Source organism: Hetaerina americana, unplaced genomic scaffold, assembly GCF_022747635.1.
Source record: "Hetaerina americana unplaced genomic scaffold, ioHetAmer1.1.p SCAF_10, whole genome shotgun sequence".
Taxonomy (NCBI): domain Eukaryota; kingdom Metazoa; phylum Arthropoda; class Insecta; order Odonata; family Calopterygidae; genus Hetaerina; species Hetaerina americana.
The window spans coordinates 71,824,072-71,837,592 of record NW_027286070.1 but is presented as its reverse complement, the minus strand read 5'-3'; the positions used below and the strand labels follow the sequence as shown (position 1 = coordinate 71,837,592).

At 34.9% G+C, this 13,521-nt stretch overlaps 1 protein-coding gene across 1 annotated transcript in view; it reads left to right on the top strand.

The window, feature by feature from the left end:
* Positions 1 to 13,521, top strand: part of LOC139700361 (xanthine dehydrogenase/oxidase-like) — a 55,797-nt gene that overhangs the window by 11,804 nt on the left and 30,472 nt on the right. The window contains exons 9-15 of the mRNA XM_071599000.1: positions 770 to 957; positions 3,899 to 4,012; positions 4,624 to 4,765; positions 5,020 to 5,095; positions 6,949 to 7,169; positions 7,361 to 7,483; positions 8,398 to 8,622. Of these exons, the coding sequence (XP_071455101.1) occupies positions 770 to 957; positions 3,899 to 4,012; positions 4,624 to 4,765; positions 5,020 to 5,095; positions 6,949 to 7,169; positions 7,361 to 7,483; positions 8,398 to 8,622 (1,089 nt within the window). The remainder of the gene's footprint in view (positions 1 to 769; positions 958 to 3,898; positions 4,013 to 4,623; positions 4,766 to 5,019; positions 5,096 to 6,948; positions 7,170 to 7,360; positions 7,484 to 8,397; positions 8,623 to 13,521) is intronic.

Below are 13,521 nucleotides of genomic sequence, written 5' to 3'. Positions count from 1 at the left end.
CATCCAAGTTAAATTTAGAGTGCCTTGATGGATTCATACTTATTAAAATTATTAACCATTGATTTCACCATTTCTAAGCCTTTTGAAGGAGAATTGTTCTTGCTTAAAAATAAAAGGAATTCCATCGGTAAAATATATGCATAATATTCCTCTCATAAATTAGCAACATGTTTCATTCATTTTTAAGTCAACTGTTTGTTATCTCCATTCTAAGGGACAATATGAAAAAAATTGAACACCATTTCCTCTCATTTCATTGAATTTTCAAGAGACCCTGTTCTGGCACAGAGTATATCAAACTTCCAAGATAATGAATTTAAAGCAACTATGTTTAAAATTAATTATCTTCAGCATATTCTACAAGATAAGATTTTCAAATCATGCAGGTCTCATGTGAAACAATAGAGTAATGTATTCTTCAAGTACAAACAAAAATGTTTTATGTTCCTCTACATTATCTGTCAAGTAATTAGATTTTGAGTTTATTGAATTGTGATGATGCACTTATGAAGTGAATTTTTCAAAACTCATTTTAGAAAACTCTTTCCTATTGACAGATTTAATAGAGAGAGCAAAAAATAGTTTCTAATCCTAGATTTTGAAACATGTTTTTTTCACATTAATAAAATTTGATTCCTGCATATGCATGTAAAAATTTAAGAGGCAAAGAAGTGGTGCAGCAGCTTAAGTGCAATTCTGAATTATCATTTTGTATGCACAGATCATTAAAGATTTTCTTTACTTTGATCGTATTTTTGTATGTTTAAAGGGGATCTTTTTCAAAGCTTATAAACAAGCTCGTAGAAGAGATGATGACATTTCCATTGTCAATGCTGCATTCAATATAGAGATTGAGAAAGAAACCATTCCAATTGTTAAGAAAGCAAATCTGGTGTTTGGAGGAATGGCACCAACAATAGTGGAATCAAAGAAAGCAGCCAGAATCATCCAAGGAAGGTTAGTGAACTTCAGATCAGCAATTTGTTATGCACATAAATTTAATCATCACTCTCTTAACATGGTAGAAATTGGCCATTATTCATAATAAAATTTGTACATCACTACATCTGCATTTTAGACATCTTACTCCAAGTCTCCTTTATACTCCTAGTGCCCAAAAAGACATGAAAATTTGATAAGAGTGAGAGAAAAACAAAAAAACCTAGGGTATGGGCCTATTCCTTTACTTGCTTGGCCATCTGCTATAACCTCCTTGTTTTCATCCCAAGTAAGAAGTAAAAATATAAGATGGCATAATGAAGACATCACCAGATGTTTGAAACATGATAATTGCAATTATACATCAGAAATCTATCCTTAATTCCTATTTTAATTGAATTAAACCTTTCAATATGCTAAAAATTTACACCTATTGTGTTAACTGGGAATAATTCTCTTTGTGAATTTGCCTTTAAAACTATGTATGTATATATATATATATATATATATATATATATATATACTGTAGATATCTTTTTAATTTATGCTTGAATACAGCAGTATATATATATATATATATATATATATATATATATATATATATATATATATATACTGTAGATATCTTTTTAATTTATGCTTGAATGCAGCAGTATATATATATATATATATATATATATATATATATATATATATATATATATATATATATATATATATATATATATATATATATATATATATATATATATATATATATATATATATATAATATATATATATATATATATATATATATATATATATATATATATATATATATATAATATATATATATATAATATATATATATATATATATATATATATATAATATATATATATATATATACTGTAGATATCTTTTTAATTTATGCTTGAATACAGCAGTATATATATATATATATATATATATATATATATATATATATATATATATATATATACTGTAGATATCTTTTTAATTTATGCTTGAATGCAGCAGTATATATATATATATATATATATATATATATATATATATATATATATATATATATATATATATATATAATATATATATATATATATATAATATATATATATATATATATATATAATATATATATATATATATATAATATATATATATATATATATATATATATATATAATATATATATATATATATATATATATATATATATTATATATATATATATATATATATATATATATATATATATATATACTGTAGATATCTTTTTAATTTATGCTTGAATGCAGCAGTATATATATATATATATATATATATATATATACTGTAGATATCTTTTTAATTTATGCTTGAATGCAGCAGTATATATATATATATATATATATATATATATATAATTACTTTTTATTTGCCCAGAGATCACAATACAAAAAAATGCCAGGTGTATGTGTATAGGTAGAGGTGCACAGGAGGTGGAGGTACAGGAATAGGTGTACGTACATCATATAAGGCATGCCAAAAAGGAGCAAAGACACAGTCTCAATCAAGATACATAAAAGAAATGATGCTTATAGTTACATAAATGTTTGGCACAAACCCATGAACATTGGCTGTGACATGCACATGCAATATCAAATTCAGAAAAATCATTGATCACCAACATGAATCATACCATAACCATTGCTAGAAACTAAAAGTATGAACTGAGTGAATTGGGGAAAACTAATGAGTATATTGCAGAAAATAGGAAAAGATAGGAGCAAGGGCAGGAGGTTAATCCTCAGGTGCGAGTGGGGAGTGGGGAGACCGCATGGGCAGTTTTAGGAAGAGGTGTTAGGCAGGGTTGCCCATTATCCCTGTTGCTGTTTAACGTTTATGTAGAGGAAATGATTATAGAGGCATGGGAAGGACTGGAGGTAGGAATGAATGTGGGTGGAATATTCGTAAAATCAGTTAGGTTTGCTGATGACCAAGCTTTAGTTTGTCAGTCAGCCAAGGGGTTGCAAGCATTGCTTAGTGAATTGGAAATTCAGTGCGACAGGTTTGGGATGAGAATCAATATTAATAAAACAAAGGTTATGTGATTTTCTAGAAAGAAAAAGGCTAAGCTAAACATTAAAATAGGAGGGCAAAAACTAGAGCAGGTAGAACAGTTTACGTATCTCGGAAGAGTTTTGGACCAACATGGTCAAAGTAGTAGGGACGTAAGGAGAAGAATTGCGCTAGGCAAAGAGGCTTTCACAAGGAGGAGGGAGTTGATGACAGGGACTTTGAGTAAGGATGTTAAGAAAAGACTCGTAAAAACTTTGATATGGAGTGTAGCTATGTATGGCACGGAAACGTGGTCATTGAAGCAGGAGGATAGACGTAGACTGGAGGCTTTTTAAATGTGGGTGTGGAGAAGAATGGAGAAGGTGAAATGGACAGAGAAGAAAACAAATGAGGAAGTACTTGGTATGGTGGGCGAAGAGAGGGATTTGTTGGGAGGAATCCTATTGAGGCAGGAAAAGTGGATGAAGGGGGTATTGACCGACAGTGGGATGTTGAAAACTGTAATAGAGGGGAGAATGTTAGGCAAATGAGAAAGGGGAAGGAGTAGGATAGGGATGTTGGAAGGGATGAAGGGAGGAAGAAAGTACTCGGAGATGAAGAGGGACTTGATGGAGAGTAGGATACTGGATTTTGTATTTTGTTAGGAATCACAAAATATTTATTTAGTAACTGTGTCTATCCAAAAACCTACCTTAACCGGTAGATTACCTAATAATAATTTTATATATATATATATATATATATATATATATATATATATATATATATATATATATATATAAAAATATATATATATATATATATATATATATATATATATATATATATATATATATATATATTTATATATCATGTCATTCAGTACTTTCATGATTCATTATTATTATTACAGGAAATTGGATATGCTACTTGTGGAAGACGTATGCAATGCCCTTGCTGATGATTTGCCATTGTCACCAGATGCTCCGGGTGGAATGGTTGCATATCGAAAAGCACTTACTTTGAGGTGGGTTCTTCTTTAAGTGAAAGTTTGAGAAATAAATTGAAGATATGCATTCTTTGAATTCTTCCAACAGTTTTGTGAATATTCATGTAATGCCATTCAGATTACCATTTTTGTTTAAATGAATTTGTTTAATAAGAATATTTATCATTTATTACATTTGGAATCAGAACAGTACATTAATAATTTCTATTAATGATGGTATTTTTCTTCTAATACAATAATTCTTCTTGCAAAATATTGCTGGTATAATTTACACTATTTATTTGACCGCAATGAGTTAAAAAATGATTTATCAATCATTTTATAACTCATTTAAATGCAGGTATCAGAAAATATTACACATGAGTTTGCATAGGTATAATTTTTAGAGGATTGGTAAAGGGGTGGTTTGATTTTCGAAGGGAGTTGATCATAGAGTTTGGTGGGGGAAAGGGTTTGGCCTTGCAACATGACCAAAGACATTAAGCTAAGTCAAAAGTCTAATTCTAATGATTTCGCCCTCAAATAAGTACCTACATATCATTTTCAAACATGATGTAATTAGAATACACAAACCACATTTACAATCATTCCCATTTTTTAATTAAAGCATTGTCCTCTTTATATTTCAGCTTTTTTTACAAGTTTTTTGTGGATGTGTATAAAAAAATCGACCACAATGACTCAGACAAGCAATGCTTACCAGAAAGAATATTAAGTGCTTCACAAGAATTTACAGGCAAGCAATCTCAAAGCTCACAGTATTTTCAAGTGGTAGGTATGATTCTTGAAAGGAAATGTCAATATTAGGAAATAAAAATATATTTACTAGTGGCATGATACAGTAATACAGTCTGTGGTATGTCTATGTAATGTTGATGAAAAATGGATTTCTTAATATATTAATGCAATTCTATTAAAAGACTGTATAAGAAAACAATCTTTGTCGGCCCAACATTTTTAATCAATTATTAAAGATGATGGTTTCAAATTTGGTGGATTCCATAAAATGTGCTATTTTTCTTAAGGTTCCTCCAAATCAGCCGAAGATCGATCCAATCGGGAGACCAATTCCTCACCTATCAGCATTCAAACAAGCTACTGGTATGTCAAGGAAATCCATCTTTCCTTTTGTTTTATCCATAACTATAGATAATAGATATATTTATGGTCATAACTAGAAATTTATTTGTATAAATGGAATTTCTGATATTTCATTTATGGAAATAATTTTTTAAAATGTCATCATCAGCTTGTAGATCAGTTTCAGTACATAAGCATTAAGTTCTAAAATAATGTCTTACATTCAAGATGCTCATCTCAGGCATCACATTGCCCATTAGTAATGAATTACAGTTCACTTTTGTGTAATAAAATTGGATTCAAATGAAATTAACTTGAACTGAAGTGAATTCATCCTTATCACTATCCCATATAATATGGTCCCTTACTATTTCTCTTGCCTAGTACAATCACAGCAACTATATACATGTATGTGAAGACCATTATTGGATTGATGTTAGTACTTTGTGGTTAATCAAACTTGGTTAGTGATCTGAATATCATAAACAATCTTAGACATAAATTCCATTGTGGTCATCTGTCCCAGTTGCTTTTTGCTCACACTGTTTTAGAGTTGAAGAACATTAACAAAACGTTTTATGAATACACAGATAAAATAGTCCTCTTCCTCCAGATAAAATGGGAACCTATTCCAATGTAAGCTACAGTAAAGAGAACACTACCATATTTTTCTTTTCTTTCCCTATTTTGTCTCTTGGGCACAATTATTTATCACACCTTAAGCTGCTGAGGCTTTACTGGCTGGAGTGCTCCCTGGAAAGGGAAGGATGTGGATGATTACTGCACACTAAAATTTTTGCATTGTCATGCACATTGGGCTCCCAAACAAAGTAATTGGATTTGTGTTTGCAAAGCTGTGGTATTATTTGCAGTTTCCTTGAATTCAGAATAATCATATACTGCTTGTGTAAGAAAGAACTTGATAGCTCATCTTTATATGTGACCATGACTCCAGGTCTCTAAATATTTAAAGTCAACCACCATCTTCAAGCAATCAAAAGAATTTAAGAGGTTGGATTAGTAGAATAGTCTGTGAGCCATCTTACAATGTTGTGTGTCTAGTTACAAAACCTATAAGTTATCAATACCTTAGCATGTACTCCCAACCCTATCACAGTGTTTCTGAAGTTTTATTTGATGATGTGATCTTCAAAAATGTTTCTCTACTGTTAGAGGAAATCTTAAACCTCAAATCTGATTGGAAACAAAATAGCTGAGATCATAAACTTGTTTGGAACTAGGTTTGTTAAAGGCGGGTAGGTAAAAACGGAGTTACAAGTAAGGAGAGTATAGTAACACACTCTAGGTCACTTGGGTGTGTTTGGGAAACAGTGACCCACTAGTACCTCCATCACACACAAACAATACAAATTAATAAATAAGGAAACAAACTTACAACCACTCGATTGCTAGGGTGTGTTAGTTACTGTGTGGGTACTACTGGTCCCTGGCATAGGAGATATCCTTGCAAACTCTGAGTGTGTGAATGCAATTCACGATAGTGACTGTAATTCCTTAACAGTGTATGTTTCCTATCTTCCCCTTACTTGTACGGTTGTTTTTACCTCCTCACTAAAACAAAAGTAGTGCCAAGCAAGTTTATGGTCTCAGCTATTTGTTTTCCATGGCTTCATGACTGTAGGTTTGTTCATTTTAAATTTAATTCAAATCTGATTGCACAATTATTTTAAGATGACTTTTTCTCCACAATATTTCCACCTCTTGATATCTAGTCTAATACATTGTTACCTGAAAACTTCTGGTGAACAATTTTAGCAATTATCTTCTCTTTTCCATATACCTATGTAGAAACATGGTGTTTCCCTATGTTCTTTTATTTCAATTTACATGTACAATGACATTTCATTTTTCAGGTGAAGCTGTCTATTGTGATGACCTTCCTCACTTGGAGGATGAATTATATCTTTCTCTTGTGTTCAGTACCCGCGCCCATGCAAAGATAGTCAAAGTTGATCCTGGCCCTGCCTTAGCTGTTAAAGGTGTTCATGCTTTCTTCAGTGCATCAGATGTGGATCCAGATAGAAATCATTTTGGATCAGAAATCAGTGATGAAGAGATTTTCGCTGCATCTACCGTAAGTAATAGATAAAAATCTTTAAATATATTAAATCAATTTAGTTGGCATTGAGAAGATCATGTTCCCTCTGTTATGTAGCATAGTATCTAGTACACAGAGAGTGAGCCTTTAATTAAGATTGTGTTCATTTTCTGGCATTTCTATCATAGCATAAACACTACAAATTTCTTTTATTTAATGAAATTCAGGTGAATTGTGTGGGACAAGTGATAGGAGCTGTTGTGGCAATTAACCAAGCAACTGCACAGCAAGCTGCAAAGCTGGTGAATGTTGTTTATGAGGACATACATCCAGTAATATTATCTATTGATGTGAGTACTGATAATTGTGCACTTTGTTCAGCATCTACTTGAGAAATTGAAAATTAAGCATCCGTTGACGAAAAAATTGAAACTTAAAGAAAACATTGTGAATACCTGGGCTAAAAATTTATAATAGTGAATTTTGCAAAGTTTTTCTTTTTAACTCATGTGGATACATTCATACAGTCAAGTTTGAAACAGGTGAATTTGTCTAATATATGCCTAAGTTCATTCTTCCTTTTATCACTCCTTGTTAAGTGAGGAATAACTGGCACTTTCAACACACTTTGTGGTGATTATTTTGTAAAGACTGGAATACCAATACAGGTAATCATCTTTTTCTTCCATTTTTGTAAATGCATAAAGACTAAGCCCCCTGAGATTTAAGCTTGCAGGAACTAAAGAAACCCAATAGAACTTCATTATTCCTTCCAGAAAATAACTCAGCAAAATTGCAAAATGAAGAAAACCAAGAATATTATAATTTTAGACAATATATTTAAAGACCATCCATTAATGGTCCATTATGTGCGAGGTTCATGATTATTTAAGTTTGAAATAGTAAAACATTTTTTAATACATAACAGGAGGACATTTCAAAAATGTTTAAATGGAATGGACAAAATGTAACAGGAGACTTAATGTGTTTCTCACAAAAGAAAGAGTAAGGTTCCTTTGTAATTGTAAAATCATCCAGAAGTTATAGTTAGATTCAACCACTCTAGATAATTATGACCTTCTGCTCAAGGCAGCCTTCTCTTTGAGGGTATTGAGATTGGGAAGGTGTGGCATTGAAGGAATGAATCATAAAAAAAAACATTTGTAACAGTACCACATGTAACATTCTTCAAAAAACCTTAATACTGATTTCGGTGTGAAAGATAACCCAGCCTGTCTTATTATGATTATTGGGATCCCCACAGGATGCCATAGCAAAGGAATCGTTTCACCCAGGAACAAATCGTGTATTGAAGTATGGGGATCTGGATGCTGGGATGAAAACATCTGAGCATGTACTTCATGGAGAGGTACATATTGGGGGCCAGGAACACTTTTACCTTGAAACTAACTGCTCCATTGCCATACCAAAAGAGGGAGGCCATGAACTGGAATTAATCTGTGCCTCACAGAGCCCAGCCGAGATGCAGGTAAAACAGAATGAGTCCCCTTTAGTACATTATAAATAAATTCAAGGTTATTTCACCTCAGCATAATTTTAATTCATTTTCCTTTGGCTGGAATGACTGATTTAATACACTTTATTAATTTTAGCAAAAGGAAAATTTTGGGAATATCGATTTTTTGGTGTTTCATAAAAGTACAGGGGCAAGCATCCACATTTTTAGGGGAGTTAATAAGATTATCCTGGAAAACAATAGCCTGCCCCGTAGAGGCTAAAGCTCTTGCTGTAAATATGCCCTTGCTTGTGGTAACTGTTTCAGGGGTAATTTTGTTTGCAAAATATTAAGTGTGTCTCCTAATGATATGATGTAATTAGCTTAGCTAGTAATTAACTTAGATAATTAATAAAATAAAAGTAATAGGAAACATTTAATTTATTGCATTTACTAATTGAAGGGACTATTGATTATCCTTCTCTACCTCCCGCCAACCCCTCAGATCTGCTGCTGCATTAGAATAATAATAAAAAACAGTTCCACAAATGCATTTTAAATAACTCTCTGATTTACCCTGCTCTCGCCTATCAACTTGCTTCTTCACAGTTTCTCTTAAAAATATTTTCAGGGTGCCTTTCACTAGTTAATGAGAGAATTTCCAGCCTTAATTATGGGTTTCTTTTCTTTAGTCATTAGTTGTATGATTGTTTTGACACATGTCAAGAGCCAGAATATTTCTTTCAAAATATGACAAGCATTGGAATATTTCTGAGTAATTTATTTTTTTAACTATTGAATATTATCTTTGAATACTGTTACTATCAAATATTAGACAATTTTCTTCTCTTTTATCTCCATTTGTTTTACCATTACATTCTACCAAAGCGTCATAGTTTCACATTTTTAATGTATCATTCCCATTATATCACTCATTCTAACTACTATGCTGTTTTGATGTAGAAGTTATAGAAGAAAGTATGCATAATGATATTCAAACAAATAATAGACATGTCCACAGTTTGTATTTGAATGAATTTTCACTAGTTTCACATTTCGGTTAAAGATGCCTACCTCCAAAGAAACTGCGGGAGATGCCGCAACAGTAACTTTTAACGGAGTCATCCGCTAATGTGCATTTTAATGCAACAATTTCAGAGCGTAAAAATCATTCGCCTTGACTGGGACTCGAACCCAGATCCCTCAATATCCGGTCGAGTGCTTTAGCCACTTAAGCTACCGAGGCGTCCTCTTAAACTCTGAAATTTTGGGGCTTTTAAAGGAACTAGATGTTATGACGAAATACCGTACATACAATGTCACATGCATTCGTAGTCGTGCGCGAGGCGCCACTGTCCACGAGGTTAAAGCCAACTTTAAACACGTATGGTGTTTTCCCTTTGACAAATTCCAAAGAAACTGCGGGAGATGCCGCAACAGTAACTTTTAACGGAGTCATCCGCTAATGTGCATTTTAATGCAACAATTTCAGAGCGTAAAAATCATTCGCCTTGACTGGGACTCGAACCCAGATCCCTCAATATCCGGTCGAGTGCTTTAGCCACTTAAGCTACCGAGGCGTCCTCTTAAACTCTGAAATTTTGGGGCTTTTAAAGGAACTAGATGTTATGACGAAATACCGTACATACAATGTCACATGCATTCGTAGTCGTGCGCGAGGCGCCACTGTCCACGAGGTTAAAGCCAACTTTAAACACGTATGGTGTTTTCCCTTTGACAAATTCCAAAGAAACTGCGGGAGATGCCGCAACAGTAACTTTTAACGGAGTCATCCGCTAATGTGCATTTTAATGCAACAATTTCAGAGCGTAAAAATCATTCGCCTTGACTGGGACTACGAATGCATGTGACATTGTATGTACGGTATTTCGTCATAACATCTAGTTCCTTTAAAAGCCCCAAAATTTCAGAGTTTAAGAGGACGCCTCGGTAGCTTAAGTGGCTAAAGCACTCGACCGGATATTGAGGGATCTGGGTTCGAGTCCCAGTCAAGGCGAATGATTTTTACGCTCTGAAATTGTTGCATTAAAATGCACATTAGCGGATGACTCCGTTAAAAGTTACTGTTGCGGCATCTCCCGCAGTTTCTTTGGAATTTGTCAAAGGGAAAACACCATACGTGTTTAAAGTTGGCTTTAACCTCGTGGACAGTGGCGCCTCGCGCACGACTACGAATGCATGTGACATTGTATGTACGGTATTTCGTCATAACATCTAGTTCCTTTAAAAGCCCCAAAATTTCAGAGTTTAAGAGGACGCCTCGGTAGCTTAAGTGGCTAAAGCACTCGACCGGATATTGAGGGATCTGGGTTCGAGTCCCAGTCAAGGCGAATGATTTTTACGCTCTGAAATTGTTGCATTAAAATGCACATTAGCGGATGACTCCGTTAAAAGTTACTGTTGCGGCATCTCCCGCAGTTTCTTTGGAATTTGTCAAAGGGAAAACACCATACGTGTTTAAAGTTGGCTTTAACCTCGTGGACAGTGGCGCCTCGCGCACGACTACGAATGCATGTGACATTGTATGTACGGTATTTCGTCATAACATCTAGTTCCTTTAAAAGCCCCAAAATTTCAGAGTTTAAGAGGACGCCTCGGTAGCTTAAGTGGCTAAAGCACTCGACCGGATATTGAGGGATCTGGGTTCGAGTCCCAGTCAAGGCGAATGATTTTTACGCTCTGAAATTGTTGCATTAAAATGCACATTAGCGGATGACTCCGTTAAAAGTTACTGTTGCGGCATCTCCCGCAGTTTCTTTGGAATTTGTCAAAGGGAAAACACCATACGTGTTTAAAGTTGGCTTTAACCTCGTGGACAGTGGCGCCTCGCGCACGACTACGAATGCATGTGACATTGTATGTACGGTATTTCGTCATAACATCTAGTTCCTTTAAAAGCCCCAAAATTTCAGAGTTTAAGAGGACGCCTCGGTAGCTTAAGTGGCTAAAGCACTCGACCGGATATTGAGGGATCTGGGTTCGAGTCCCAGTCAAGGCGAATGATTTTTACGCTCTGAAATTGTTGCATTAAAATGCACATTAGCGGATGACTCCGTTAAAAGTTACTGTTGCGGCATCTCCCGCAGTTTCTTTGGAATTTGTCAAAGGGAAAACACCATACGTGTTTAAAGTTGGCTTTAACCTCGTGGACAGTGGCGCCTCGCGCACGACTACGAATGCATGTGACATTGTATGTACGGTATTTCGTCATAACATCTAGTTCCTTTAAAAGCCCCAAAATTTCAGAGTTTAAGAGGACGCCTCGGTAGCTTAAGTGGCTAAAGCACTCGACCGGATATTGAGGGATCTGGGTTCGAGTCCCAGTCAAGGCGAATGATTTTTACGCTCTGAAATTGTTGCATTAAAATGCACATTAGCGGATGACTCCGTTAAAAGTTACTGTTGCGGCATCTCCCGCAGTTTCTTTGGAATTTGTCAAAGGGAAAACACCATACGTGTTTAAAGTTGGCTTTAACCTCGTGGACAGTGGCGCCTCGCGCACGACTACGAATGCATGTGACATTGTATGTACGGTATTTCGTCATAACATCTAGTTCCTTTAAAAGCCCCAAAATTTCAGAGTTTAAGAGGACGCCTCGGTAGCTTAAGTGGCTAAAGCACTCGACCGGATATTGAGGGATCTGGGTTCGAGTCCCAGTCAAGGCGAATGATTTTTACGCTCTGAAATTGTTGCATTAAAATGCACATTAGCGGATGACTCCGTTAAAAGTTACTGTTGCGGCATCTCCCGCAGTTTCTTTGGAATTTGTCAAAGGGAAAACACCATACGTGTTTAAAGTTGGCTTTAACCTCGTGGACAGTGGCGCCTCGCGCACGACTACGAATGCATGTGACATTGTATGTACGGTATTTCGTCATAACATCTAGTTCCTTTAAAAGCCCCAAAATTTCAGAGTTTAAGAGGACGCCTCGGTAGCTTAAGTGGCTAAAGCACTCGACCGGATATTGAGGGATCTGGGTTCGAGTCCCAGTCAAGGCGAATGATTTTTACGCTCTGAAATTGTTGCATTAAAATGCACATTAGCGGATGACTCCGTTAAAAGTTACTGTTGCGGCATCTCCCGCAGTTTCTTTGGAATTTGTCAAAGGGAAAACACCATACGTGTTTAAAGTTGGCTTTAACCTCGTGGACAGTGGCGCCTCGCGCACGACTACGAATGCATGTGACATTGTATGTACGGTATTTCGTCATAACATCTAGTTCCTTTAAAAGCCCCAAAATTTCAGAGTTTAAGAGGACGCCTCGGTAGCTTAAGTGGCTAAAGCACTCGACCGGATATTGAGGGATCTGGGTTCGAGTCCCAGTCAAGGCGAATGATTTTTACGCTCTGAAATTGTTGCATTAAAATGCACATTAGCGGATGACTCCGTTAAAAGTTACTGTTGCGGCATCTCCCGCAGTTTCTTTGGAATTTGTCAAAGGGAAAACACCATACGTGTTTAAAGTTGGCTTTAACCTCGTGGACAGTGGCGCCTCGCGCACGACTACGAATGCATGTGACATTGTATGTACGGTATTTCGTCATAACATCTAGTTCCTTTAAAAGCCCCAAAATTTCAGAGTTTAAGAGGACGCCTCGGTAGCTTAAGTGGCTAAAGCACTCGACCGGATATTGAGGGATCTGGGTTCGAGTCCCAGTCAAGGCGAATGATTTTTACGCTCTGAAATTGTTGCATTAAAATGCACATTAGCGGATGACTCCGTTAAAAGTTACTGTTGCGGCATCTCCCGCAGTTTCTTTGGAATTTGTCAAAGGGAAAACACCATACGTGTTTAAAGTTGGCTTTAACCTCGTGGACAGTGGCGCCTCGCGCACGACTACGAATGCATGTGACATTGTATGTACGGTATTTCGTCATAACATCTAGTTCCTTTAAAAGCCCCAAAAT